Below are 27910 nucleotides of genomic sequence, written 5' to 3'. Positions count from 1 at the left end.
AAAAAGCACCTGCCAAGAAACCACTCAGTTGGAAAAGTTTATTGTTCTTCTCAGTGCAGGGGAAGTGTCCTTATTAGTTTAGCATGTTAGTCCAGACTGAAATATCTCCACAATATTTTGTGTCTTTTTTATGGAAATGCAGTGGGTGATGTTTTATTACGTTATACCCAGAAAAAAATGAACCAATATTAAAGACATTAAATTGAAATGATTACAGCGTCTAAAACTATTTAGCTCCATGATTTACAAGGCTTTACAATCTTAGAAGACCTTAAAACAGTGAACGTAGCAATAGAAAGTTAGGCAGTTATTTAGGAAGTAGGGCCACTGATCACCAGCAGTAGGCGGTAAAGGGCGGGGAACCTCGCACTTGGCTCCAAGTCACCGTCGCTCTCTGTCTCCTCTCTCCGGGGGCGATAAAGGCGCAGTGCAGCTTGGCTGTGCTCACACATAGGAGTAACCTGTTGGATAGCTGGTTTTGCTTCTCTTTCACGCTGACCCAACACCTGGATCTTCTCCATACTCCTGATCCCGTGTTTACCTGCAAAATCTGGATCCCCTGCACTTTCCCACCCGTTGTATGAGTTGGTATGAAAAACTCCTGCTGGAATGAGAGGTAAGTAGAGATCGAGCCCTTCAGGTAGAGGTGCTGCTCGGTGATTTGACGTGCATTTCAGCTGCTGGACACGAAACTGACTGACTTTTAACCATGTGGGGAAGCCTCTGTCCTAGGATCAGCCTGTGCGCTTTTGTTGCTGCTGCGGGAGCCTGCGTGTCGGGGTGATGAACTTACCTCGAGCACAGGTAGGTGAAGAGGACTGGTGGGGTTTGATGCTCTGACTTATAGCATTACCTGTTATTTGGAACATTTGCTGCTTTAATAACTGCAAAGTCTGCAGCAAGAAACACACGCAGTCTGTGTTTTGACTAACACTGGTTGTTATCAGGGCTTTTTTCTGAGTGATGTGAGTGAAGCTGCCAGCAGCTACACATTCGTTTAACCCCGATAATAAAGACAGGCACTGGTACAGTAACATGACATCATCCGCTGGAAGACTAAGGAAAAGATTATTCACGAGTAAGGAGGCCTGATGTTGGAACTCCCTTTAATTTAAATTCAAGTGCAGGCTGAGTATTTCCTAATGTATTTCTATAAAAGGTAGGATTTCAACACTGAGCACGGGTTTATCTGTAAAAGTGCTTGGATAAACGTTTTGAAGACCCCTGAGGAGACCAGGCATTTCCTGCCTGGTCCATGTGGGCACTTTTTCCATCTCTCATGTCTTACACACGTAATGCATGCTCTTTTCCATCCTGTCCTCAGAGCAGCATGATCAGCTCATGCTGACTCCACCTTTTGAGCATCACCCTTTTCAGAATGACATTTTTTCAGGATGACATATTTACGCTCATTGTCTCCAACAGAAGACTCGCGCACAGAGATTTATGTCTAGTCACAGGAGAAAACTTTCTCCATAGACTAACTCACTCCTGGTGATTTATGTCTACATTGAATTTAATAGTGCTTTGTGGAAGGTCTATGCAAAATAAAAGATGTGTGTAAGAGATTTGAGAAAGAGAGAGATTTGAACTTCTTCTGACCTGTCAGGCAGTGTGTATGCAGTTTACACAGCTGTCAGATGTAGTTACACATCTGTTAAGTGTGGAGGATCGAGGCCAGGAGGTGGCTTGGAGAGGCATGAATCAACATGTGCACGGGGAAGTGTTCCATGCCGCACTGTTTTTACTCAGAAGAGCTTGGATGTGTAGTTTATCTTGCAGTTCCAATAACATGCATAAATGAAACCCTGTACCAAGAACTGATCTAAAGAGTTATGTAATTGTGGTTATCAGTGTATGGATCTTGGAGTGAAAGAATGCCTGGCCGGCCTTATCTGTCATCATAATGTAAATTAACAGGATTTACTCTCACCCAGAACTTGCATGCAGAAACTTGTGCGTCAGTAGTTTAGACGCCATCCCCCACCAACACCCACCTCCCCCACCAGCACCACCCACCTCCTCCTCACTCTGCTTCTCTGTGTGTGTCCGAGAACAAAGGTCTTTTCATGCGGATGGTTTTTCCCACACTGGTTTATTAAACTTGTAAAGAAGTGTGAGATTATCTTTTATTATCTGTTATCGTAGGAATCCTTTCTAATGGAGCACATTATGCACTCTTTGGGTAGATGGGAAGATCGTAACACTGCAGGAAGCAACTAATTGAGTTAATTTATAACATAAACACTGGAAACAGGAGATAACCACTCGCCCAGCTGTGTTCAATATGAGAGGCTGTGTCATCGCTTATCTGAAGTTCAATATCAACATACAGTGCCCCAGTTGTTGAATTCACGTGAAAATGTGTAACTGCAGTAATCAGCTTCTGGGCAGTCAGAGGTGACTGTCACTGTGGCCTTTGCATAAACTCCATTAAAAACAGCTGATGGTAATTTAAGCTAGCAAAATATAAAGTTTTAATTATTTGCATTAGAGATGCTTGTAGGGCAGATTGTGTTATCTTTTTCTTTGGACAACTTGTTTTCAGTATTTTGGGCTAATTGAAGCCACCTAGCTATTGCTAATCAAAGATGGTTGTTGTAGACCAGTGGTTGTTGTATGGGTAGGCTGCTATTACCTGCCAATATTACCTGCCAATATTAGCTATTTTCAATCTGCGGGTATCTGAATTTATAACAGCTGATAAATGAAAGTTTAAACTGTGTGGTGCCAGTTTAGCTCACCTGGTTAAGCAGGAAACAAATGCCACAAGACTTAATATGGTGGCCTGGGTTCAGTTCCAATCTAGGGTCTTTTGCTAAGTGTCCCTGCTCTCTACCCTCACTTTCCTGTCTGAAAACCTTTCACTGCCCTAACAAAAAATAATGCAAATGCCCTGCAAAAAAAAAAAGTTAGAAAAGAAGAAGAGATGGGAGAAACGCAGTTTGGCCATGCTATGAGTGTTGGTATTGCAGAGTTTCCACCAGAGGGCATTCTGTATCACATAAGTCTGAAATGCAACAATCCACTGAGCCAAGCAGACTTAGACGTAGCAAAAATGTGTAAATAAACACCAGACATACTAATATCTGATTTTTGAATTAGCAAATATAAAATTGGCCATCCTGCCCACAGACATCTGTACAGTTAGACTTCTTTTTGAAACCAAAGGAAAAGCCGCTGCTGGCTGTTAAAAACGATGCAGGTTTAACAAACTTGTACACGGGCTTCACATTTAACACCCTCCATTCATCTCATATATACAGTCTATGAGCTGTATGATTGGTTGATTAAGAATTGATTTCTGATTGCAAGAGGACAAGCAATAAGTACTTTAAATGTTAAAAGTAATGTTAAATCAAAACAGAATCTTGTATGAGTGTATAAAAAGCACTGGTTGTGGTGGCTCTGGCCAAACTGAGTGTCAGCCGTGAACAGAAAGCTCTGAAACTGAGCTCTTCCCAGGAAATTCACACAAGGGGTCACTAGAGGCTGTAATCCAGACTATGTGTAGAAAATAGTTTACCATCAAATTGCATGTGCCAGCTTCATTTTACTACAAAGGAGTTTAATAAGAACAGCTAAGCATCCATGGTGTAATCAACTGTCCATGTACACACACCTGCCAGGGAAGAACAGAACAATAACAACTCAGCTGTCTATTAACCAAAGTACGAATGAGCATATTTCCCAAAGGTCAAACGTGCATGTTAAAGAAGTCCAAGAATCACTTTGAGAGCACAAACCTCCACCAGGGCAGTTGACTCTCTATGTACTTTTAATTTCATTCATTCTGATTTCTTTGTTCTTTTTTAACATATGTTTACTAACATATGTTAGTAGGTAATGGATAATAGATAATGATTTGTAAATAACTGGACATGAGAAACTTGTATATTTCTGAGCAAAAACACAGCTCATTCTCTTTCGCTTGAACTTTCTTTAAATATCTAAATGTAAAAGTGAGATCTGAGGTCAATTGTGACAAAATGTTTGGATAAAAACTGTAATAATCCTCATATACATCATTCCCAACGTGTTGCCTATATGTGGTCAATATAAACAATTTCAGTAAGAAATTGTTAACATGAGCGCGCTTTACACATTTACAAAGTTTTATCAGAACTCATTTAAGACTTCTTTTATCCAAAACTCAAAACGCTACCAAAAGCATAACCTCCTCGGCGGAGGTAACACATGTAACGCTTTATGTTATCCAGTAAAATGTGCAATAGTACTCCAACAATAACTTGGTACCCAGTTATGTGGGTCTTCTCCAGAATGCATTCCTGAGTAACGATTAGTGCTGTATAGAGCAAATTTCCAAGACTGTCACATTTATGTTGATGTGACACCTGGTGCCTTTTTTCTCACATTGTGTCAGTGATTCATACTAAATTCCTGTAAAGAACAAAAGTTGTGCTGGGAACAAGAACTTAAACATGTTAACCTTGCCTAATCTGCAGAGGTATTTTTTAATAAAAACATGTTTCCAGTAGTGCAGTCTAAGATTTCATCTGTCTCTGATTTCATGTCTGGCTCAAAGCCTTTCTTTTATTCTTTTCCTTTTTTTTGCGTGGGCATTTTCAAATAGAGGTCTGAACTTGCTCGAAGGCCACAGGGGTTTTGTATGGAATACCACTTAGTGTGCAGGAAGTGCCGGTGCCGATTCAATATTTGATCTCTCTTTCAGTTTATTTCCATGCCACCGCTTCATATATAATCTGCCTACCTGATGTTCAAGTATTTCCAAATGATCTTCACATGAGTTTTCGTTTCTCTTTATTTTCCACAGTCAATCCATGCTGTTCCTTCCCCTGTCAGCACTGGGGTGTGTGCGTCCGGTACGGTCAGGACAAGTATGAGTGTGACTGCACTCGTACTGGCTACTACGGAGAAAACTGCACAGTCCGTGAGTCCGTTTTCCTCTATGAGAGTGGTGCTCATATCCTCTTTTATTGCTGTACCTTTTAGGAATTTCAACTATTTAACTTAACATAAAACCAAAGGGTTTGGGAACCAAATGGTTTAAACAAAAAAAAGACCATTTCATAGCCCCAGGCTGTCAGCGTTAAAACGTCTGTCTAGACAAGTATTTGGGAAAATTGAAGGAACGTGGGGAAGTGCCAAGAAGAGAGCAGCTGGATCAGAGCTGTTTTGGCTCGTCTAATCTGATGCTACGCCTACCTCTGCTGGTCTGTTTCTCATTAACAAAGAACCCTCACATGCTGTAGTTCCCAATCATTTGCGATGTATTTGGCAGACATTCGCACACTGAGCGTAATAACAGTTAATCACTGCTTTGATTGTACACGGAAAGAAAAAGAAAAAGACAATAGGAGCAGGAGTAGGAAAGAAAAGGAAGGAAAAGAGTATTGGACAGGAAAAGGAGTTACATGTAGACTAATGTTTTCACTTGTTGTGTAACGCAGAATAGACACACATATTGTTCATGTAGCTCCAAAGAAAATATTATGACGTCTTTATGGCGCTACCAGCCAAGTGAAAGGAACAGTTTCACATTTTTGGGAATTACACTCTTTCTTTTTTGTAACAAGTAGGAATATATAGGAATATGATACACCAATACTTATTTGTCCTGTTAATAATACACTTTTGATAAAATCAGAAGCCTGTGGTATGACACAAAAACTTGTATTGTCCTGCTTTCTCCACCTCGTGTTAAACCTTTTTCACAATGTGTTCAGTTTGTTATCGTTTAAAGGTAAATGGACTGTACTATACTCTACCACACATTCACACTCCGATGGATGCATTGGAAAACAACTTGGGGTTAGTATCCTGCCCAACAATATTTGGCAGACTGGAGCAGCCGGAGATCGAACCTTCAACCTTCAGATTAGCCATTTGTATGTGAAGTCCCATTCTGAAGCCTTGAGATGAGCATTTTACTAATCATATGTCATATAATTCTTCTTAGACTAGGGTTAACCTGATAGAGTAGCAAACCCCAGTAATTTGTGCTGCTTCTGTACTTTATTGCTACCTCAACCCTACTTTGGTGCCTAGTACGGATTTGATTACATCTACAAATCCGTAGTGGATGTAATCAAAATCCAAAGTCATTAACCCTAGATTTTGGTGGAGGGGCCCTGAAACCACATAATAAGAGCCTTATGTTGATGTTTTGGTTTAAACATAAGCACATTTTTAAGGTGTTACAGCAAAACCAGCTGACGCAGTAAACTTGGAGTTTTTGGGGCCCCGAGGGAGGCCGATAATCGGACAGAACTGCCATTATATTTCACTTCATTCAGTAATCCACCGACTCCAGAGGTGTGGGTGGCAATTCAGAAGTCTTGATCCTGGTTTTAAAAGCAAGACTATGCCTGCCAAGTGTTCTGCTCCATAATGACATAACGACTTTGTTATTTAGAGTAGATTTCCAAATCCCCAGTTGCCGTGACTTCCAGTAATAACAAGACCGTGTCTCATGATGTTCTGCCATTCCAGCCGAGCTTTGGACCCGAGTGCGTCAGTTTTTCAGGCCCAACCCAGATGTGGTGCACTACATTCTCACCCACTTCCACTGGCTCTGGGACATCATCAACCACACTTTCCTGCGGGACGTCCTCATGCGGCTGGTGTTAACAGGTCCAGAGTCAGCAAACTCATTGTAGAGAAATTCATTCTGGATGTTTTTTACACGTTCTGTGTATCTGTTACATCTTTTTTTTTTGTACCAACAGTGAGGTCAAACTTAATTCCCAGCCCTCCAACCTTCAACTCCAAGTATGACTACCTCAGCTGGGAATCCTACTATAATCTTAGCTACTACACTCGACTTCTGCCCCCGGTGCCCAAGGACTGCCCCACACCTTTGGGGGTGAAAGGTTAGCTACCAAGGAGCCACAATTTGTAATTAGGGAAGTGTGATAGAAAGTGAATACCAAATCGACACCCAACAAGCGGACTGAAACATGACTCAACATGAATCAAACTTTGCTAGTCATGGTTTAGAATCCCTTGTTATTTTTGTTATACTGCCCCCAAGAGGCCAGTGTCTGCTATTGCTCATTTAAATGTGTTTTGTCAAATGATGGTTGACGATTCTGTTGATTAACAGTATAAATTTAAACAGCTGACAACAATTACTGGCATCAAATGTAAGCTCACATAGTTCCAAATTTAAATCCACATTTTTATGCAAAGAGTGTAGTTTAAGGATTGCTCTTATCGATATCTTGATCTTGGACTGCGCAGAAGTGCAGTTTAACATGTCAGCTGTGTCAGAGCTTCAGTATTATGGCTTGAGGTCGGGTGTATCTGTGTTTTTCCTCCCCGTTATGGTGCGTGATGCTGTGGTGTTTCTCTTCAGGCAAGGCTGGGCTACCTGACCCTGAGGTGTTGGTTGAGAGGCTTCTGAAGAGAAGGACGTTCCGACCCGATCCCCAGCGCACCAGCCTCATGTTCGCCTTCTTCGCGCAGCACTTCACCCACCAGTTCTTTAAGACCTTCAATCGCATGGGCCTCGGCTTCACTAAGGCTCTCGGCCACGGGGTCAGTCCATCCTGAGCTTTGGTGTACAGCACATTAGCTTTATTAAAGAGTTAGTGTTATATACATAGCATAAGAGCAGAGGGAAACTTCTAGTCTTGATTCTGTCTTTTTGTTAAATTTCAGCTGTATAATTTACATTATGAAGCTGGAGGTTGGTGGAAGTTGGAGGGTAACTCCAGATGAAGTAGCAGCGGCTTTTTACAATTACACCTCTGATGCTTTTTTTTTGTTCTTTCCTGCGACTCAAACAGGTGGACGCAGGACACATTTATGGAGAAAGCCTGGATCGTCAGCTAAACCTTAGGCTTCTCAAAGATGGAAAGCTGAAATATCAGGTAAAGTCATATGCAGACTTATATCTGACTGCTTTATTAGGGACGCCTGTTCAACTGCCCCTTGAGTCATCTAATCAGCCAATCACATAGCTGCAATCACTGCTTGCAGACATCCGACATCATGATAATCGACTTCAACCTGCTTTCATTTCGGCCCGTTGTGTGGCAGAGCTCATCTGCAGATGTCGGAGAGGTGGTGTTGCTTGCGCACACCAGTGGTGCTGCTCGATAAAAACTCTCAGAGCTCAATTGCACTGTACTGATTGTACTGATTACACACACCACGGTTAGCTGAAGCTCTCTCATTGTTTCCCTCATTTAAGATAAATATGTTTTTAAGTGGAATTTGTGTGCATCTCCTTTTGTGTCACGGCTGTTCAACCCGGTTTGTAACAACATGTTGAACTGCTGAAGTTCAAAGAGAGCATCAGAGTGGGGACAAAAGGTGGTATAAGTCATTTTGAACGTGGCGTGGTTGTTTGTTTCAGATGCCTGCAGTTCGTGTGGGCTCACCAAAGTTGAGTAATAGAAGAGTGCTCAATTTCACCTGCAGTATGCAGATGTTGTCTACCACAAAGACTTTGTGAAAACATGGACAGATCTTGGCTTGTATCGACGGCTGCTGCTGGTGTGAGGGATATTTTTCTTGGCAAACTTTGGGCCACTTAGAACCAACTGAGCTTAATTTCAACACCACAGCCTACCTGAGTATTGTTGCTGTGTATGTTCATCCCTTTATCACCACAGTGTACCCATCTTCTGTTGGTTCTATTGGTCCAACCTGGTACTAGCAAGGTTTAGCTAATGAAGCAGCCAGTGAGTGTACACGTCGATTTAGAAGCGCAACTGTCAGTTCTGCAGTTCTTTTTAAAATGAAATACTTGATCTTCATTAACATTGTGAATTACAGATGACAGTGACTTCTATCATCATTCTTTCTTTTTCTGTCCGGTCAGTTAATTGATGGAGAGATGTACCCTCCCAGTGTCGCTGATGCATCTGTTAGAATGAGCTACCCTCCCGGAGTCCCCGCTGAGGCTCAGATGGCTATCGGTCAGGAAGTCTATGGACTTCTCCCGGGTTTGGGAATGTACGCCACGCTGTGGCTGAGGGAGCACAACCGAGTCTGTGATATATTGAAAGCGGAGCATCCCACCTGGGACGATGAGCAGCTTTTCCAGACCACACGGCTCATTATTATCGGTGAGTTAGACACAGCTCAAAAGGAACAGTGAGCCTGGCATTGCTCCTTTGTTGTGAGCAGCAACCAAAGACTTCAAGTGTTTAGTGCAAGTGGCTAGGACATGTGACAGTTCACTGCTTTTTCTAATAACAAATTAACTATTTTAAATTAAATTTAGCAAAGCATGTTGGATTTTATACTAAATTTGGTTAAAAATGACTTCTCTTTTTTTCTTTTTTGAAAGTTTGAGCCAGACTTTTGGTCCTTACCAGCATCTCTGTGGTGTAGTGGTTAATATGTTTGCCTTACACAGGAAAGAGCCTCGGTTTGATGTCGGGAACAGACTCAAACCCAGCCTCAAGGGGGTCATAAGATGGTGTACTCCTAGTACTGGTCTCAAGTCAAGAGAAATATGAATGTTGCATCAGGAAGAACATCTGGCATAAAATCTGTGCCTAATGAAAAAACATCTGCTGTGGTGATCATTTGGGAAATAACAAGTAGTCTTTTGCCTTAAGCAACCACTGAATTCCGCACAGGTGTAGCCAGAGCCTGTTCTTTACACTAAACTATTGCATTTAATTATGTATTGGTTTTTTGTCCACCTATTGCTAAACTTTTTTATTTAACTTGAGGTCGAGCCACTGTCTGCTTGGTGCATTTTGCTTTAATCCCTTTGCTTCTCGAAGGCGAGACCATACGAATCGTGATAGAAGATTACGTGCAGCACCTCAGCGGATACCTGCTTCAACTCAAGTTTGATCCCACCCTGCTGTTCGGCTCTCACTTCCAGTACGGCAACCGTATCGCTCTGGAGTTCAGCCAGCTCTACCACTGGCACCCTTTGATGCCCGACAGCTTCTTAATAAACGGGGATGAGCTGTCATACAAACAGTTTCTCTTCAACACGTCTGTTCTGACGCACTACGGCGTGGAGGCCCTCGTGGATTCCTTCTCCAGGCAAATTGCTGGGCAGGTAGCAAACGGCACATGTTGTGTAATTGTAACACACAGTTATGGTGCATTTTGACAAGTTAGAGTTGTTTGGATGTCTGTTTTTTATAACTCGCTTTGTAACCATCAGCAACTGAAGTGTTGCACGATTCAGTTATCCATGTTCAGGGATTTCTGGCAGTCACACAAAGTTTTCCTGTTTTGCTTTATCATACTCTGCGAGTGATGTAATGTGATCGCACGCTGACAGCTTGTTTTTGTACTGATAAGCTGAGGCTTGTGCAGACTTCTGCAGTAAGCCATGTGTTTCAGTCACTTTGTACCTAACTTCTCACAGGATGTCTTTTGACTGAGGTCACTCCATATTGGTTACTTACTTCTCCCACCGTTGACCCACAGATTGGTGGTGGGCACAACATCAATGCGATGGTCACCAAAGTTCCCGTTGGGACCATCAAGGAGTCCCGTGAACTTCGCCTCCAGTCTTTCAACCAGTACAGGAAGCGCTTTAACCTCACGCCATACACGTCATTCAGGGAATTCACTGGTAAGGCAAATGATTCTGTGTCTAGCTCACATGGCACAAATTTTACAAGTCCACGCAAACAGCTGGATGGACACTCCTGGAATTAATGGCATCTGCTCTCTTTTTGGAGCAATTTTTAAAGCACTGGTTTTGTCAAAGTTATTTTCTTCCCTCTGCTGTCCTCTGAAGGGTAGCGAGGGAATGCATTTTCATCAGAATCTCTATTTACATGTCACAAACTCCACTGAGTGTCCATCTTAAGCAGTCATGTGCTGATTTACATCATGCAGCTCCCTGACATAGAGAGATTTTCAAAGAGCTTACAACTCCAGTGACTCTGTGATGAAGATGGAGAAAGACTGTGATAGTTCATAGAGCCTGAAAATCCATGAAAGAGGTGTTTTAACCCATAGTCAGTGAATTTAGTAGCTGCTCATTGGACCCCTTGAAGAAGCAGCAGTAGGCCTACAAAATAAAATCAAAGCCAGGAGAAGGCTTCATCACCTGGTCATGAAATTTCACAGCAGTGTGTCTCACTCTATTGGAGTAGCTCTGTAGAAAACCTCCCTGTCAAAACTAATGTGCTGAACTGATCTGCCAGCCTTACAGCAGTATGGTTTAAAACCTGCAAATATTATCTGTAAAAATCTGTACTGTAATAATGTTGATGACCTGCTTTATAAACATCCTATTTGACATATTTGGTCACTTTTTGCAGATAATGAGGAGATAGCACGAGACCTCGAAGAGCTCTACGGTGACATTGACGCTCTGGAATTTTACCCTGGCTTGTTGTTGGAGAAAACACGAGCGGGGGCCATATTTGGAGAAAGCATGGTGGAGATGGGTGCCCCCTTCTCCCTTAAAGGCCTCCTGGGAAACCCTATATGCTCTCCGGAATACTGGAAGCCCAGCACGTTTGGAGGAAAGGTGGGCTTTGAAATAGTAAACTCTGCCACACTCAAGAAGCTGGTGTGTCAAAACACCAGAACGTGTCCTTACGTGTCATTTAGAGTACCAGCAGAAGAGAAGCAAGAACACGGGCGAGAAGGTGACAGAGCGCAGACTGATGAGCTATAACCTTTGCAGACATCAGAAGGTTGTTTTGTTTTTGTAAGATCATTATATGAAGGTAAAAGAGGCGGCTGCTAAATAAAACAATTTTAAAAAAGCAAATTAGTGTTACAGATGTTTGCTTGGAAAACATCAGTAATGCTTGCTTGAACAGCACTGGAGAGTCACACAGGAATCAAGAGCTCAGAATGAAATCAAATATGCCTTTTCCTTTATTTTGCTCACTGTCTCATACACTTGAACACAAATACATGAGGAATAAACATGTTTTTTGTAAATAAAACTTGTGTCCGAAGACTGAAATGATCACAATACCTGTTCGCACTGTCCATCAGTAAACTTTTGTACTGTCTGCAGAGTTATTTTGAAAGATCTCATTGCAGCTCAGCATAAAGACTGAAATAAAACTGCCCATTCATTCAAACTGACTCAGGCTTCAACATTATTTATGACACCCAATGATCATTATCTCTCATGACTGTTTGTACCCCACCCACATTACTCACCCATTGCATCTCATAAAACCAGTGTATTCTTTGGCTTAAAGTTGAACACCGATGATAGCTGATGAGAGAGACCTGCCCAGTGCTATGTAACTGTGCAAGTTTTCTTTTTTTCTTTCTTTCAAGTCTTTCTTTCTTTTCTTTTTTTTTAATAACCAGGGTGCACAGCGTGGTTTAAAATACACATATAACTAAACTGCCCTTGCTTCATAGTTTAAAAAACGTGTTCTTGCTATATGCACTTCTACATACATACATATGGGATTATATATGTCCGGAAAAAACACAGATGCAGTCTGTATGTACCTGCTATTAGTCTTTTCAGATGATTTGCATTGTGTAATCGTTTATATAAACATGGGAATGCAAACCCGTATGTTTTCACTGATTTCAGACAGCTTTTGCGAAAATTATTTAAAAGGAAGAAGGAATGATAAAGTCAAAATATTTAGCTTGGCACTGACTGTAGAAGCCATAGCAGCACTCTTTTTCGTACTCATATTGCCATCTAGTGGTGAAATAGGGAGTTGCATAGTTTATCTTCCAGCAACTTCCCATATTCCCGCACCTCATGTGTTGTCTTTAGGCGCCCTCGGTAAAGTCCAAACTCACAATAAAGTCAAAACTAAATAATGCAGTGTCACCACAATGGGTTGACATATTAGTTTGGATGGAAACAGTATCATAATTAACTATTTAGAAAGCAGTTCGGATCTTCTACTGCTTGATTACGTCATTTTTAAGCTTATAAGTAAATTAAATACTCACGTGCTGCAATTGTTTGCAAAGCTATAGAAAATAAAATTGTTTCGTTACAATTATTGGAGAGGTGAGTTTCAGCGTGTCCACATAACAGACAGGATGCAGTTTAAACTGGCTGCAGCTTCGACTTCATTCCGATTCTCTTTACCCTCGAATCATTATTACGACACGTCAGAGAACCCTGAAGGCATCACGTTTGTTTGGAAGAGCGGCTTGAGGCGGCTGAACTAGTGGATTAAGCTCGGGCAGACAGCGAGCCGGTTATTAAATTGAGGTAAGAAGCCGGGTGGTTACAAGCAACGGATGTATTGTGTCGTTTTAATGCAATATATGATGTAGGAGTCGGCTTCATTTTAACGCAATCTCGGGTAATGGCTGCCGCGGACTCCCAGGAAGTCAGCATAGGAGAAGTAGCTAACCCACGTAGCTAATGCTAACCACCTTACTTTCTACAAACACCCGAACCACCAGCTGTTCGGCCCTCGTCCTTCTTACATAAACAAGCTAATTGGATTGTCGCCATTTTCTTTTCAGTACGGTACATGTACTGAAATAACAGCAATAGTGAATGTAAATGGTTGAGCTATCTGTCTTAACATCGGCAGAGGCTCTCAGATCAACTCTCGTTAGCTGTTGTCTTCGCTGTCAGCTGCTGTGCTGGGACAATAATAAAGCGTCCGACGCAAACAAAAGAGCAGTACAGTACCGATTAATGCCTCATATTATGTATGCTGTCATAAGTAAGAGGGCAGAGTGAGTGTCTCTCTCCCCGTCTGTCCATCTGTACACACCGGCTCTCTTACATACGGATCGGTGCATCACAAAAGGCCTCTTAGCTTAAGTTTAATAAACTGGCACACTTACTCTAAGCTATGTATAGTGTGTGGCCTATTTTATGTACATAAGCCTTTCCTAGCTGTGTTTATCTGTCTGGATTATACAGCACTATACTGGACTATTAAGCAATGAACGCGTTTTCTATCCGATTTATCCAGATTTTTATCAGTGAGGTTAGAAGTTTTTAATATCTCGGAGTCGTTGTATTGTGTGCTTATTATTCGTTATTAAACTAGTTCATACTGCTTCCCACAGGTGAGCCGTCATCATGACTACTCTGGATGACAAGATCCTGGGAGAGAAGCTGCAGTATTACTACAGCAGCAGTGAGGATGAAGGCAGCGACAATGATGATGAGGATGGGGAGAACAAGACCATCAGGGATGCTGAAGTCACCGAGCCCGAGATAGACTACAGCACAGATGGAAGTGCTGTGAACACAGGTTGTACAAACAGATATAGTGCATTCACAGGAAAAAAAAAACATTGATCCCTTGTCACAAGGCATCTGAATAAATTATATGGTTATTTTTGACAAATAAAAATGTCAGAAACTTTTTTTAAAATCCTTGGAGCTTCCCTCATTTTTAAGCCATCCTTGTGTTTGACTTTAATCGATCTTTCATCTGTGTCATAGGAATATAGAGTGTGTTATGGTAACAGTGGCTGTTCTGTGTCAGGGCCCAAGGGTGTGATCAATGACTGGAGGAAGTACAAGCAGCTTGAGGTGGAGCAGAAACAAGAGCAGAAGAAGGAGATGGAAAGACTGATCAAGAAGCTGTCGATGACATGTCGCTCTAACCTCGACCAGGAAAAAGACCAAGAGAAACAGAAGGCGCTTCAAGAAAAAATCCAAGGCAAAGTAAGTAAATCAAACTAACAGAAGACACATGAAAGACCTCGTTTAGCTCAGACTTAATGTTGCTGATCAGTGGCATCCCAATGTAGGCAAAGAGCTGATTATCAAGGACAGCGTGAACATGGTGAAACAAAAAAAACAAAACAGCTTCTATTTTCTAGACTCTGCACCATTGATTGTATTTGTGGATGGAACAAACAACATATATCATATACTCGATAGGCTCAAGATGCTTTTGCTTTTTTTCTTTAATGAATAAAACTCGGTCTAGTTTATTCCAGTTTTTGTCCCAAGTCCACTTTCTCCTGGCTGTAGATTAATATTCAAAGAATACAAAGAACTGTGAATTGTGTTGCACACACTCCTCTGATTTTGTGTGTTCATTCCTGTCCGCTTCGCAGATGACCATGCAGGAGTACAACATGCTTCAGGAAGAAGAGGATGATGAAGAATTCCTCCAGCATTACCGCATGCAGCGCATCGAAGAGATGCGGCGCCAGCTGTGCCGCGGCAAGCGTTTTGAGCAGGTCTATGAGCTAAACAGTGGGGAGGAGTTCTTAGAGGCTTTAGACAAAGAGGACAAAAGCACCCTGGTCATGATCCACATCTACGAGCCGGACATCCCGGGCTGCGAGGCCATGAGCGGCAGCCTGATGTGTCTAGCTCAGGAATATCCGCTGGTAAAGTTCTGCAGCGTGCGCAGCTCAGCCATCAGCACCAGCGCGCTGTTCAGAGACAGCGCTCTGCCTGCTCTGCTCGTTTACAAAGCCGGGGACCTGATCGGCAACTTTGTGCGGCTCACAGATCAGCTCGGGGAAGACTTCTTTGCCGTAGACCTGGAGGCCCTGCTGCAGGAGTACGGCTTGCTGCCTGAAAAGCCTCCCGTCGTCCCAAAGATGGTTCGCAACGGAGCCATCATACAGAGCACAGTGAGCGACGAGGACTCTGACCTTGATATAGACTAGAGCCATAGCTTCTAACATGTATAATATGCTTGGGGAAACTGTGTACACATATGTAGCCCCTCTGTAGCAACAGAGCGAGCCTTGACTGACATCTCACCACTCACGCAGCTACACACAACCAGCATTAAAGCAGAACCAAAAGTGAGTGCAGACACCACAACTTAGTGCATTTCATCCTATCATTCCATAGTAAATATGAGTTATTTGATGAGTGTAAATATCATTATCAGAGGGTTTCAGAATACTGTAGATGTTTTATGTTTTGTTTGAGCTGACAACTTTACCTATTTATTGTGTTAATCCACATTGCCGTGTATTCATGTGCTTCACTGTGTAGAATAGAAAACCTTTGGGCCAAACTAACTATTAGTTAATTTTCTAACTTTTATATGTGCTCCACCATATCAAATAGTCAGGACAATAAAGTGTAAAGTGTTTGGACTTGGTATTTTGTTGTCTTTTTATTTGCTGGAATCTGTGTAAAGTTTAAACTGCATCATCAACATTAATTAGTTTGATTCAGTTGTATTTTTGTAGTGCCAAAATCTGCCTTTATATTGTAAGTTAAAGACCCTGCAATGTTAGAAAGAGAAGCGCGAACAAGCAGTTATGCTCTTTCAACAGGAAGAAACCTCCAGGCTCAGGTTGAATCAGGCTCGGGAAGGGGCAGCCATCTGCTGCAAGTGGGTGAGGGGAGGGAAACGGAATGAAAGAAACACTGTGGAAGAGGGCCAGAGGTTACTAAAAACTAATGATTTAAGAGGTGAGTGAAGAAGAAACACTCATTGCATCATGGGAGGTCTTTAAGATAAGATGGGACCTGATTATTCAGGATGTTTTATGTGAGGAGTTTAAATTCGATGTGCTTTCTTACATAAAAAGAACGGGTGGCGCTGTCCTGAACTAAATGAATTCTAAAAATCCTCTATCAAGCTTGTGATGGAGCTTAACTTGCAGAGGTAAACAAACTATTTTCTATTTTTAAAAGAGGTAATCAGGTGATTGGTAAGTATTATTGCAATTGCAATGTGCTGGTGATATTTACATATTGCTTAAAAGAAAAGTGCCAGGAGGCGTTTCAAGATGACTGCCAAGTGGTTAAACTGGCTTCAAGAATGACTTTGGCTGCTTTAACATTTTATTTTTTTTAAAACAGGAACTGGTGAACAAGGTAAAGCGTTGGGGTAGAAGTGTTTAAGGTGAAAACACCTGAATGATAACTAGTGTTGTTGAAACTGGAGGGCCACGAGTGCCAAAATGAATTAAATAAGTAATTAAATAATAAATTACACATTTCAGTAACTAACTTTTTCAAATTGGAAATAATCTATTACATCTTTTCAAATAAATTCATTGATATTTCAGTAATTATTTCTATTTCATTACTTAATTCTTTCCAAATTAAAAAAAACTATTGTTTCATTTTATAGCAGGTAAAGTGGCTTCAGCTGTACTCAGGCAAACACAAAAATTAGCACAGTTAGCTTTATTATTCAGTAAAGTTGACAGCATTTCCATTTAGAGTTACAAAGACCAACTTTCTGAGTTCAGCTTAGTTATAAACATTTATTGTATTTCATTAATACAATAAATGGCTAAAAAGTAAGGCAACTCCCTGTGTTTAACCTGCTCTCAGTCTGCTTTCTCTACACCCACATTAACTTTTCGCTCCAGTGAATCCTCCCCAGAGGTGATTTGTACGCAGGATTGACGGGTCAACTCTTCAAATCTTGTCGGCTCAATAATTCCTCTGAACAGGAAGAGCGGTGGCATTGACACTCGCTGTTCAACCATATTAAATTGCACAATACAGCCTGCAGCGGCCATGAGGCGCTGACTCAACTTTTCTCACATAGACAGCAGCTACAGATCTGACATCGGACCGCTGCAACCTACAAGCATCTCATCATTATCATCAGGAGCATCAGCAAGAGGAGGAGGTGGGCTCCGTGTCCGTGGAGAGGAGCTGCTGAGCCATGCAGGTCATGCCCACAAAAGGTGTTTTCCAGCAGGAGGTGGGTTTCTGCACTGATACCTGCCAGGAAAGGAGAAATTCTGTCACACTTTGTCAGCTGGGGTGTGCATTAGGCAGCTGGTTTATCCCAAAGTGCAACTCATTAACCCTCTGCTGTCCACACAGCCATGAAATCAATGCAAACTAATGCAGTGAGCACAGCTCTGTGAAGTCACGGGAGTAGTTTCAGCCAGCTGCAGACATACACACCATGTTCTGACCATTCGTCCCACAGATGCTGGACATCTTCATCATGATGTTCATGGTGATGATCTGGGTCTGTATCAAAAACAGAGAACTGCTCTGTTAATATCTTTTATTCTGCGAACAGCACAGACTATATGAAAAAAATTCAAAACATCCTGCATCCTAATCGAGCCCTGAAGTGCTAATGTGTATGCAGAGAGTGCATGAGTTAACACAAAGAGCCGGGAGAGGATTAAAACATACAGAACATGAAGAGTGAATGAAAGGGGAAAAGCCGTTTTGACCTTGGATGCCAACATTTCATCCTCATCCCCATACACTGTCTCAAAATCAGCTTCTGTGTGATTGTTTCTCATTTCAGCTCAAAGATGTTGTTTTTGTGCACCATACAAGAATATGTGCAGTGAAATATGGAGTAGGAGACACTAAAGATATAAAAAAAAGACTTTTGTAACAAAGAAAAGGATCAGAATTAAACACACAAGCGTGAAGATTTTATTTCCCATTTGGATTATTGTCTTGCACTGTGGATTTTTAATTTAAAGAACATTATAAATTCCTCAAAGGAACGTTTTATTATTTCATCTTAACCACCATCGTTTTGAGTTCTTTTTATTAAAAACCAAAACCAAGCTTAGCCTGCCCACCTGTATTTACAGATAACATAAAGAGGACTCTGTACCATTTGAGTGAAGCCACAGCATCCGTTTGAGCTCTCTGAGGGCCTTGGTGAGGTTCTCCAGCTGGTCATGGAGGTGGATGTTCTCCTCTATCAGCGCATGGATCGTATCCTGCAGTTCAAAACCCTGACTTTCCAGCACCAGCAGCGCCAGGGTTACCAAAAAAAGCCTTAGTGTCCTCATAGCGACTGCAGCACAAAGCTTCTGTCACATCTTCACAGTAACCCAGCGATCCTTGTCACAGGTGAAGACAGGAATAAATGGTCGGTGCAGATGTTGTCAGCTTAAACACAGCAGGGGTGGGGGTGACAATGGTTCTTTCTTTCCAAAGCCATGGGTGGAAAGCTGCCAGTGGGCTGCTTTTAAATCAATCCAATGTTTCCGTATCACTAAGTGCAGTAGCAGAAGCAGTTTGCTTCAGTGTGATCGTCCTCAAATACAAATACGATCTATGATAACAACGGATCATCAGGGCAGGGAGTTCGGGAGGAGGTACTCCCTATTCATTAACATACAAAATACTGGAAACAAATTTCAATCTAAAAATCACAATTGTAGCTTTTAAGTAAACTCTCAGTAGCAGCAGCATCTAAAGCTCAAGCCTGTCATGTATGGGCAGAAACTTGGATAATCAGTCATATTGGCCCATTTTCCACTTACTGCCAAACTAATGGCTGTCACAAGGAAACTGCACACCTGTCAAAATAGTAACATGTAACTTTATTTCTGCTTCCATACATCTACACAGCTCATCAGGACTGTTTTCAGACTCGTGGAAGTGAATTATCACTTGAGGAAAAAAAAAAATTGTGGAAAAAAAAAAAAACATCCATTTATATGCATCAATTCCTCAGACACAAACACTGCTTTAACCTCCTAAGACCCGAACTCTTCCATGGCATGCATTTTTAATTTCTCTTTGATATTTGGTCACATTGGGGCCCGATGAATGTAAAAACAAAGAATTACCAGATTTTTTTTTTTACCTTATTTTTGTTTTTAAGAAAAATAAGAGCCACATATAAGGATATTAGTTTAAAATTTTGATAGAACAGTAGCAGTATAATGGCCTCGTAAGTGGATATCAGGCCCTTGTAGAGCAAAATTGAGTGTTTTGGTCTAAATAACCCAAAATGTGATGTCCACATATGTGGACACCAGGTCCTAGGAGGTTAAAAATGTAACCACATCGGATACCTGCGCAGATCACTAACCTAAAGAAGCTCATGCTCAAAATTGAAGACTCAGGACACTGTAGTGTTTTTTCCAAACAAAAACCATTTTATTTATTTATCATGTGTATGAGTTTATGCGGTCTTGGCAGCCCTGGTGCGCTTCTTTTTGACCACAACAGGCTTCTGGCTCTTCAGGATAGCGCTGGCACGACGCAGGGCAGCCTGGGGAAACAAATGAGACTTAAATGTTGTTCTTAAACTTTGACACAAACAAAAATACCAGCTATATGAAGTTTCAGCCTCCCCAAAACTACAGATTAAGCTCACCATACGCAGGTCCTTCCTGTAGTTGTTCTTGCGAATGATGTGCCTCAAGCTGTTGAGGGTGGCACGGGAATTCTTGTTGATGGTGACCTTGACGTAGGAGTTGGCAGGTTTGTTCTGGCCTGCGCATCAAGAGAACAAAATGAGCATCAAATGTATCCAATGATTCAAAAATAAGGATTTTCCAAGAAGAAAACTACATATTTCTGTATACTGTGATATATACAATATACAGAATCTAATACTTCTGCAGTTGTCATCCTTGTTATATCTCACTGTACAACACAAAATAGTGTATCTAGTTATAAATTTTAACAACTTCCTTTCCCCCCCTCCCATTAATGGAAATTCATTAGGCATCCATAGATGACATAAACGTTGCTGCCATCTGATGCATAAGGAGCATTTCAAATATTTGTGTTCAAATATTCCTTAAAGTTACTGAAGAGAGGATCGTTTGTCCAGTCTGAGTCTGGACAATACTATTACTCAAACGTTAATGAACCAGCATTACTCATTTACCTGCACGCTTCTTCAGCACTACGACGACACCCTTGCCGTCGGCTGCAGGCTGCACACCTACAGTCTTCTTGTGCACCAACCCATTGAAGCGGAAAGAGTTCCTGGCCTTCAGGTTGTTGGGCTCCTGTCTCAAAACAAAGACATTCAGATCACTAGCATGCATTTATTTCATTATCTTGCCTGATCCTGCTGTTAGGCTAGGGAGGTAATGCAGTATATTTTAATAAACATTACCAGGACATTTAAAAAACTCAACAATTTGATCTTCAGCAATATAAAAAATTTTCGGATGCTAGCCAACTAGCATTTCCAGTGCCACCTTCAACTAATCTCACATCTTTAGCCAAAATTATGTCACAAACACAGATACAGTCAAAGCCTATGTGGCATATCCTGTCAGCTAATACGCAATTCTCAAACACTAACAGCAGACTGTCTGCAATGTTTTATTAGTATGTGAAGGTGAATGAACAAAGCCTGGGATCCGTGTTTCAAGTCTAGGTTATTTGTGTCCCTACCATACCACACTGCACATCCCTGTTCAAACCCAGTTTAAGTACTAAAGCAAACTTTCTGGGTCACTTTTTAGGCGTAATCGCAGGTTTGGTCAGGTTCTTCAGAGCAGGTTTTGTACTCACAGTGCTGTAGGTCTGTCCGTTCCTCTTGATGAGGAAGCTGGAGCAGTTCCTGATGACCATCCACTGCAAATGGGACGACATGGTGAACCTGTGTAAAAGAGGGAAAACATTTCTTGAAAATCTGGAAGACGAAAAACCCTGTCAGGCGTCTAACATGTTTGCCTGCATTTTCTGACATTAGCTAAACGTGTTAGCTTAGCGCCATAACTTGAACGGACTAACATGGGAAACGGTGAGACGGTAAATATCTACTATAGCGAACCGTAGACTTTACTATTCTGTTAGGACTGTACAGAAAACACAGAGAGCTGCGGTTGCTAGCATTAGCGCCACTGTTCAGGCCGGGGAACCGAAGGAGCACGATGAGGCCTAACCAGAGCGAGGTGCTTACAAGATTAATCTTTCCATTTCTACATACAACAGGGACATTTATTGTCGCAAAAGGTGTATAACAACAAACAGAAGAATAATAGCTACATTTATTAAAACAAAAACAACTAGGGAAAGAAAACAAATGTACTTTAATGACCAGCTTTTAGCCACCGAAGCGACCACGTTACCTTTTAGCGGAGGAAAGGACCGGAGAGAGCGGAAACCGCTTTACGGAACCTCTCTCTGAGATTCTTACGCCCACCCATCTACCTTTTTAAAATGCAATTTGGGACAAAAGCCACATTTTACTGAATTAAGGCATATATATCTAATATATAATATATATATGTACATTTTATTAACGCCTTTGATGCTGTATTGAATACTGAACGTAATTTTGTTTAGTACTAGTTATTTATAGAAAGAGCGGAGGAATACGTTCAGCGTAGTAAGTAGGTCTACGTCATTAATGTGCGCCTCGTGTTTACAGGCAGCCGTCAGAAATTTTACACATAATAATCAGCTGTTTTAACGCCAAACCGATCAGTGTTATGTTAGCTCCAAACTCGAGCAAACGAGGAGCAAAGGCAGGGCGAATAAGAGAGCGATTGTAGACAAAATCGCAACTTCTGGACGCCGATTTTGATTTATTTCGTGGATGTTTTCGTTATGTTGCTGTGATTGAAAGATGTGAACAAGAAATGTATCTGAGGTCAAAACTGATAAGTTAAAAGTCACGGCCTGCTCTAGCATGGCAGGTAAAGTCAGGGTCTTGTGATGAAGAGTCAAACATGGAAGAAGAAGAAGATCTGGAGACACTTGGGGAGCAGCTGTACTCTCTGATTTCCTCCAAACACAAAGAGGATGCTGGAAAACTCACAGGTTAGGGGACCTGCGTACCTCAGTTTTTGTTTTGTGACATTATATATATGTTTTTGTAGTTTTGTTTCAATATTTGCAAGTGAAGCTGTAACTTGGCCCTGAAGTCTAGCTTGCTCTGTGTTACAGGCATGTTACTGGAGCTGCCAGGTCCTGTGTTGACTCAGATGTTGCAGGATGATGCCATGCTGACCGCAGCTGTGGAGAAAGCCCTGAGAGCCCTTCAGGTGGCACAGGAACCCAGGTACAGAAATGGCCTGTAGTTTTGGAGTGTTATTTTTAAAAAGACAAAGCAAATTAAGTAATTTGTAAGTTACACTATATGGACAAAAGTACTGAGCCAGGGTATTTTTGATTTTATACCCAGTTGTAGAAAGCCAGGCCCTTAGCCATTCAGTTACCTTTAGAAACTTTTGTGAAAGAATGGGTCATTCTAAAGAGATCACTGAAGTTGATTGTGGTGCTGTAATAGTATGTCGCTATTGCAAAAGGTCAGTTTGTAATATTTTTTCCTCTCTAGATCGGCTGTAAATAGTGTTATTGCAAAGCGGAAGCATTTACAAGCCACAACATTGAGCGGTAATGCAAACAGGGCATAAAAAGTGCCAATGCTCTGCAGAACCCCAAACCTCCTTTTACATTAACATCAGCATAAAATCTGTGCAACAGGAGCTTTGTGGTATGAGTTTCCATGGCTGAGCTGCTCCTGTAGGTGTAATGTGGCTTCTGATCAGCCCAGTTCTTTTGTCCATTTTTTGTATGTGTCAGATTTTTAAACACGACACTGTTATGTGTCAAAGGTCCAAATGGGAGTAAAATGATCCCAGGTGAAGAATAAGAGGAGATGACAAGGCTGGACTTTTCAAGGGGGACAAAGGCCTAAAAACCTAAATAGAAAATTACCAGCATCCAGAGAAAAGAGACGCCACAAGCAAAAATGGCAGTTCACCTCTACAGGCCTTGGCTCAGGTTAATATTAAACCCTAAACACATAGTGAATTAAATCTGCATCATAAGTCCTGACAAAGACAGGTTCAAAACAAGATGTGCTGGCACTCCTAAGAGGCATTGTGGCCTTTCTTTTATATAGGCCACAGGAGAGCTTTACCTTTGGAGTAAATAACAGTAACACACATGGGATTTATCTGAATGTCAAAACATTTCAGCGAGTGTATTCTCATGTCTTTCTTTACAGTCAGGTATGTAAGGATGAGGATGATGTGTCAGTGTCTTCTGACTCTCTGGGGGAGCAGCTATTTGAGCTGGTGGATGTTTACAACACAGGCCACTCACAGAAAATCACAGGCAAGTAAAATGTCTCAGTAAACAACCCATAATATGTGTGTGAGATTTCACATTGAAACAAAGCTACAAATGAGTGAATTTTAATACAGGCTTGGTCAAACAGTTGTTTGCTAAGCTTTTTGGTGACTTCTAATATAAATTAAACTACATGTTCAGCTTATTTCAAATAAACCCTTTAAAATCGTTGCCTCTTTAGCTCTGCTTTCTGTCTCACACACTCTGTTTCATGTTTTATATTTTTAAGTAAATTTAAAATAATTCTTTTACTAAAGAAGGGAATGAGTGTACACTTTTATTCTTGCTAATCTTCATAAGAAGATAGTAATTCATTTTTTTCCCCTCATTTTAAACATATGATCAAATTATGTTGTTAATTCCTGAAAAACATTCTCAGCTGTATATTTTTGTGCCAATAAATAAACCCATGTTAATCTGAAAGAGCTGGTATTTCAACATAGTTTTGCTCTATTTTAGTGGATGGATATTTCATGGATATTTACATTTACTGCATCAACATTTAATTCTGATAGTCGGCCTCAGCAGCTGGGGATCAGACCGGCAGGGGCTCTGTCTCTGGTTGCTGCCCGACACACATTGCACCCAATGTCATACGACGCCTCCAGTGGGATGGTGACCCTATAGGAGGGTGGGCCTGTGTCACCTCTTCAGTGCCCGGCCGTGCCCCATGCGGTGAGGCCTGGTGACCACGCAGTCACTCTCAAGATATGTCCACAGTCCTAGCTGCAGGGCTGGAAGCAGCAACCGCATCCTGGGCAGGATAAACTTGTCCCTTGATTCCTCAATCTTGTTTAGGGGTCATGTGAATCTCTCTATGTCTGGCCCCTCACCCAAGATCAGTGTGCTTTGGGTGGTCCTACCAGGGGCAAAAGCCCCTGGGACATACAAGCAACTCCACTACATTAAGGTGGCAGTCCCCCTGGGTGCCTCCTGGGTGAGGTGTTCCAGGTATTTCCTACTGGGAGGAGGCTTCGTGAGTCAACTCATGACATACAGCAGAGAAGATGTCTCTTGGCTGGCCTTGGGGAAGGCCTCTATGTCCCCCAGGAGGAGCTAAAGGAGGTGGCTGGGGGAGACAAAGGTCTAGGCTTCTCAGCATGGGCTGCTGCTTGCAGGATACGGCCCCAGATAAGAGGTAGAAAATGCATGGATAAATGGATATTTAATGCACTTTTCCTCCATAGGAATGCTTCTCGAGCAGCACAAAGATGCCATCTTAAAGCTTCTTTCAGATCCCAGTCTGCTAGAGGAACAAGTGCACCTCGCCATGAAGACGCTGAAAGAGTATGTTGTTTTTTGTAGAATATCTTTACATATGGGCTTGTTCAGAAATGTGAATTTTTTTAATTGTAGCCGGCCTTGCAGACCAGTAGCAGGGCAGCTTTAATAAGATAGGAGTGGAAATATAATCAATTGTTAATGAAAAATTGTAATAATCGCTTCACTTCAGGCAGAATATGGAGGAGACTGATGTGAGCGACACCTCAGAGCTGGATGACACAGAGAGTTTAGGAGAGAAGCTCTTCTCGCTGGTGGTGGAGATGGATCCACTCCATGCAAATGATATTACAGGTGACGTTAAGCTGCAAATATATTTTGTGATTTATCAGTATTTTGTTTTTTCTCTCTGGAGAGTTCTTGTTGATGATGTTGAAATACTCATAACACTCATGCATCCTTGTAGGTATGCTGCTAGAAATGGACCCAGCTACACTCCAGCAGCTGCTCAGTGACCACACAATGCTCCAGATTGCTGTTCAGAAAGCACAAGCAGCACTGGATACTTTAAACTGAGCTTTTCTTTTTTCTTTTTTGCTCCAGCAAAAGCAAAGAAATAAATCAATATCTTTGAAGTAATACGTCCTTCAAGGAGATCTGGAGGGTATACAAGTTGCCTATTTTACAGTATGCCTTTATTATTTTATGTGGACTTTTCTGAGGACCAATGACAAAGTTTTAGTGGACCAGCCGAAAATACACAAAGAACCTACAAAGCGTTTCCACTCAGCACAGAACCAATTTATTGTTAGCCATTTCTGACATGGATGCTGTGATTGTTGTTCTCAGATAAATGGACTGAACACGTTCCAGTGTGACAAATAATAATCTATCAAAGTTGTTGTGCTTGATGATAATGTTTAGAATATGATGATAGTATTTATTTGTAAGTCTCTAAGCATAAATGCTAATCTAAATGTTGCTATTTATGTTTTTTTCTAACCTTAGTCTAGGTCTCAATTGTGTAACTCGGTGATTTTCACTTCCTGTTTTTACCTGTTTTAGAGGAATGACTCCATGGGTGGTGTTGGTTGGTTACCTCCTTTTATAGACGGAACTATCTCAGACTAATTATTGATTTGCCATGAAGTTTTGACGTTCATATTTCTCAGAGGATTAATGTTATTACATGCTTTCTTCAGTTGTGCATCACTGCCCCTGTTGCATCTCTTATTCATGTCGATTTGTGGGCCTAAGTGCAATAACTAGCTCGATTTTGCTTTAAGAACACGTCCAAATTTCACCTCACTCTGTGTGTTTGCAGACCTCACCTCCTCTTCATACCTCACACTATAGAAAACTCTAATGTGTACATGTAATATACAACTGCGCTCATGCTCTCTTTATTTACCCACTGCATGTACACTGCTTATAAAAATAAAACCTGATCAAGGCTTTTGTCGTTCTTCTTGTTGTTTGTTCAGTTCGCTTGTGAAAACTGCACAGTTTTATCAGTAAATCAGTTCACAGAAGAAATCCTATGGTTGAATTCAATTCCGTTCACCAGCCATCACCAGTTAGCCTGTCTGGATCTGGAAATTGCACCAGATCTTATTTTGGTCATTCGGAACTACGCTAGGGGGTGTGTCCCATTTGAACCCCAGGAATTCCAGGCTATACTCGGCACAGATGTTCCTGTATACTATGCCAGACACTTGGTTATGTCTTCTATGTATGCTCTGCCTGCCAGTATCTTGCACTCTGCTGTTATGTGCTGGATTGTCTCAGGGGCATCTTTGCACAGCCTGCACCTGGTGTGGTAGACCCCATTCTCTATGGATCTTGTGCTTAGAGTTTGTACCTGTGCTGCCACAATTAGTGCCTCTGTGTTGTCTTTCAGTCCAGCTTTTTCCAGCCGCTGTTAGAATATCTGGATGTCAGCCACATCTCAGGACTTGTCTTACCCTCTGCAGGTACTTGGTGGTTTCAGCTTTCCTAGCACCTGTACATGATTCCCATTTGCCTGTGGGATTCCAAGGTACTTGTAGCTGTCCTTGATGTCAGCAATGTTCCCTTCTGGTAGTACAGTTCTAACTAGTTTCCCTGTCTTTGTTAACGTCCGAATACACTTCTCCAGTCTGAATGACATTCAGATGTCATTGCTGTAGATCCTAGTGGTGTGGATCAGGTGTGGTGTGAATCCATGTCTCGTTCACTCCTGGAACACAGCTTGATGTCATCCATGTAGAGGAGGTTGCTTGACAGCTGCTCCATTCCGCAGTCGGTATCTGTAGTCAGTCTTGTTACTGAGGGGGTTCAGGCCTATACAGAAAAACAGTGAGGACAGGGCATCCTCTTGGTAGATCCCCACACTTGATGGTGACTTGTGCAGTTGGCTTGTTGTACAAGTTGGCCTGTAGTGTTGTTCCCCACATCCCCATCAAATTCCTGACGAAGGCTTTTAAGGTCCTGTTGATCTTGTACGGTTCTACACATTCCAGGATCCATGTGTGAGGCATTGAGTCACAGGCTTTCTTGTAGTCAATCCAGATGGCGCACAGGCTGGTGAGCCTGGTCTTGCAGTCTTGGGCGACTGCTCTATCTACAAGTTGCTGATGTTTCACCCCTCTGGTGTTTCTGCCAGTTCCTGTCTGTGTCCCACTCAGGTATTTAGCCATGTGCCTGTTCATCTTTGCCGCTATGATGCCTTACACGAGCTTCCATGTTGTGCTTAGGCAAGTTAGTTGGCTGGTATTTGGATGGGACCAGTGCCTTCTGGGGATCCTTGGAGATCAGAACTGTCCGGCCTTCGGTTAGCCATTCTGGGTGTGTCTCATCCACTAGCGGCTGGTTCATTTGTGCTGCCAGATGTTCATGGAGTGCATGGAGTCAGCTTCTTTAGCCAGTAGGCACGAATCATGTCAGGGGCTGGCACTGTCCAACTCTTCATATTGGAGACCCTTTTTTGAATGTCTGCCACTGTAATGCTTACTGGATCCTGTTCCGGGAGGTTGCTGTGGTCTGCTCTTAGATCCCTTA

General features: G+C 41.9%; 3 protein-coding genes and 1 long non-coding RNA gene across 4 annotated transcripts; 2 read left to right on the top strand and 2 right to left on the bottom strand.

The window, feature by feature from the left end:
• The first annotated feature begins 427 nt into the window (after positions 1 to 427).
• LOC134630705 (prostaglandin G/H synthase 1-like) lies at positions 428 to 15960 on the top strand. Its single transcript, XM_063478267.1, is given in 13 exon segments — positions 428 to 616; positions 721 to 804; positions 4796 to 4912; positions 6475 to 6615; positions 6711 to 6854; positions 7340 to 7521; positions 7773 to 7856; positions 8813 to 9059; positions 9729 to 10015; positions 10393 to 10540; positions 11238 to 11618; positions 14376 to 14484; positions 14913 to 15960. Coding segments are annotated over 13 exon segments (2538 nt in total). The 5' UTR covers positions 428 to 609; the 3' UTR covers positions 15520 to 15960.
• A 988-nt stretch (positions 15961 to 16948) lies between these two features.
• LOC135933474 (uncharacterized) lies at positions 16949 to 18812 on the bottom strand. Its single transcript, XR_010573762.1, has 3 exons — positions 18423 to 18812; positions 17744 to 17812; positions 16949 to 17554 (listed from the first exon to the last, which is right to left on the bottom strand). It is a non-coding gene; the product is annotated as an uncharacterized LOC135933474 (long non-coding RNA).
• Positions 18813 to 19678: 866 nt separating this feature from the next.
• Positions 19679 to 21662, bottom strand: rpl28 (ribosomal protein L28). The gene is made up of 5 exons (XM_063478266.1): positions 21640 to 21662; positions 21080 to 21167; positions 20442 to 20565; positions 19923 to 20041; positions 19679 to 19817 (listed from the first exon to the last, which is right to left on the bottom strand). Exons 2-5 carry the CDS (start codon positions 21158 to 21160, stop codon positions 19728 to 19730), a joined length of 414 nt encoding a protein of 137 aa, XP_063334336.1. The 5' UTR covers positions 21161 to 21167; positions 21640 to 21662; the 3' UTR covers positions 19679 to 19727.
• A 259-nt stretch (positions 21663 to 21921) lies between these two features.
• On the top strand, positions 21922 to 26329 carry LOC134632023 (uncharacterized). Its single transcript, XM_063480604.1, has 6 exons — positions 21922 to 22333; positions 22460 to 22574; positions 23526 to 23635; positions 24838 to 24937; positions 25104 to 25225; positions 25338 to 26329. Exons 1-6 carry the CDS (start codon positions 22243 to 22245, stop codon positions 25445 to 25447), a joined length of 648 nt encoding a protein of 215 aa, XP_063336674.1. The 5' UTR covers positions 21922 to 22242; the 3' UTR covers positions 25448 to 26329.
• The last annotated feature ends 1581 nt before the right edge of the window (positions 26330 to 27910 follow it).

Source organism: Pelmatolapia mariae, linkage group LG7 (genome assembly GCF_036321145.2).
Source record: "Pelmatolapia mariae isolate MD_Pm_ZW linkage group LG7, Pm_UMD_F_2, whole genome shotgun sequence".
In the NCBI taxonomy this organism is placed as follows: Eukaryota; Metazoa; Chordata; class Actinopteri; order Cichliformes; family Cichlidae; genus Pelmatolapia; species Pelmatolapia mariae.
This window is presented reverse-complemented; position numbering and strand designations above follow the sequence as displayed.

What these genes read in the sequence shown, in the direction of transcription:
- rpl28 (XM_063478266.1), bottom strand. Translation starts at nt 21,160, where the DNA reads ATGTCGTCCCATTTGCAGTGGATGGTCATCAGGAACTGCTCCAGCTTC. An exon ending in ACGGACAGACCTACAGCACT is followed by an intron (nt 20,566 to 21,079) that starts GTGAGTACAAAA and finishes GTTTTGAGACAG; the next exon opens with GAGCCCAACAACCTGAAGGC. An exon ending in AGTGCTGAAGAAGCGTGCAG is followed by an intron (nt 20,042 to 20,441) that starts GTAAATGAGTAA and finishes CTTGATGCGCAG; the next exon opens with GCCAGAACAAACCTGCCAAC.
- LOC134632023 (XM_063480604.1), top strand. Translation starts at nt 22,243, where the DNA reads ATGGAAGAAGAAGAAGATCTGGAGACACTTGGGGAGCAGCTGTACTCT. An exon ending in CCACTCACAGAAAATCACAG is followed by an intron (nt 23,636 to 24,837) that starts GCAAGTAAAATG and finishes TTTCCTCCATAG; the next exon opens with GAATGCTTCTCGAGCAGCAC. An exon ending in GCCATGAAGACGCTGAAAGA is followed by an intron (nt 24,938 to 25,103) that starts GTATGTTGTTTT and finishes GCTTCACTTCAG; the next exon opens with GCAGAATATGGAGGAGACTG.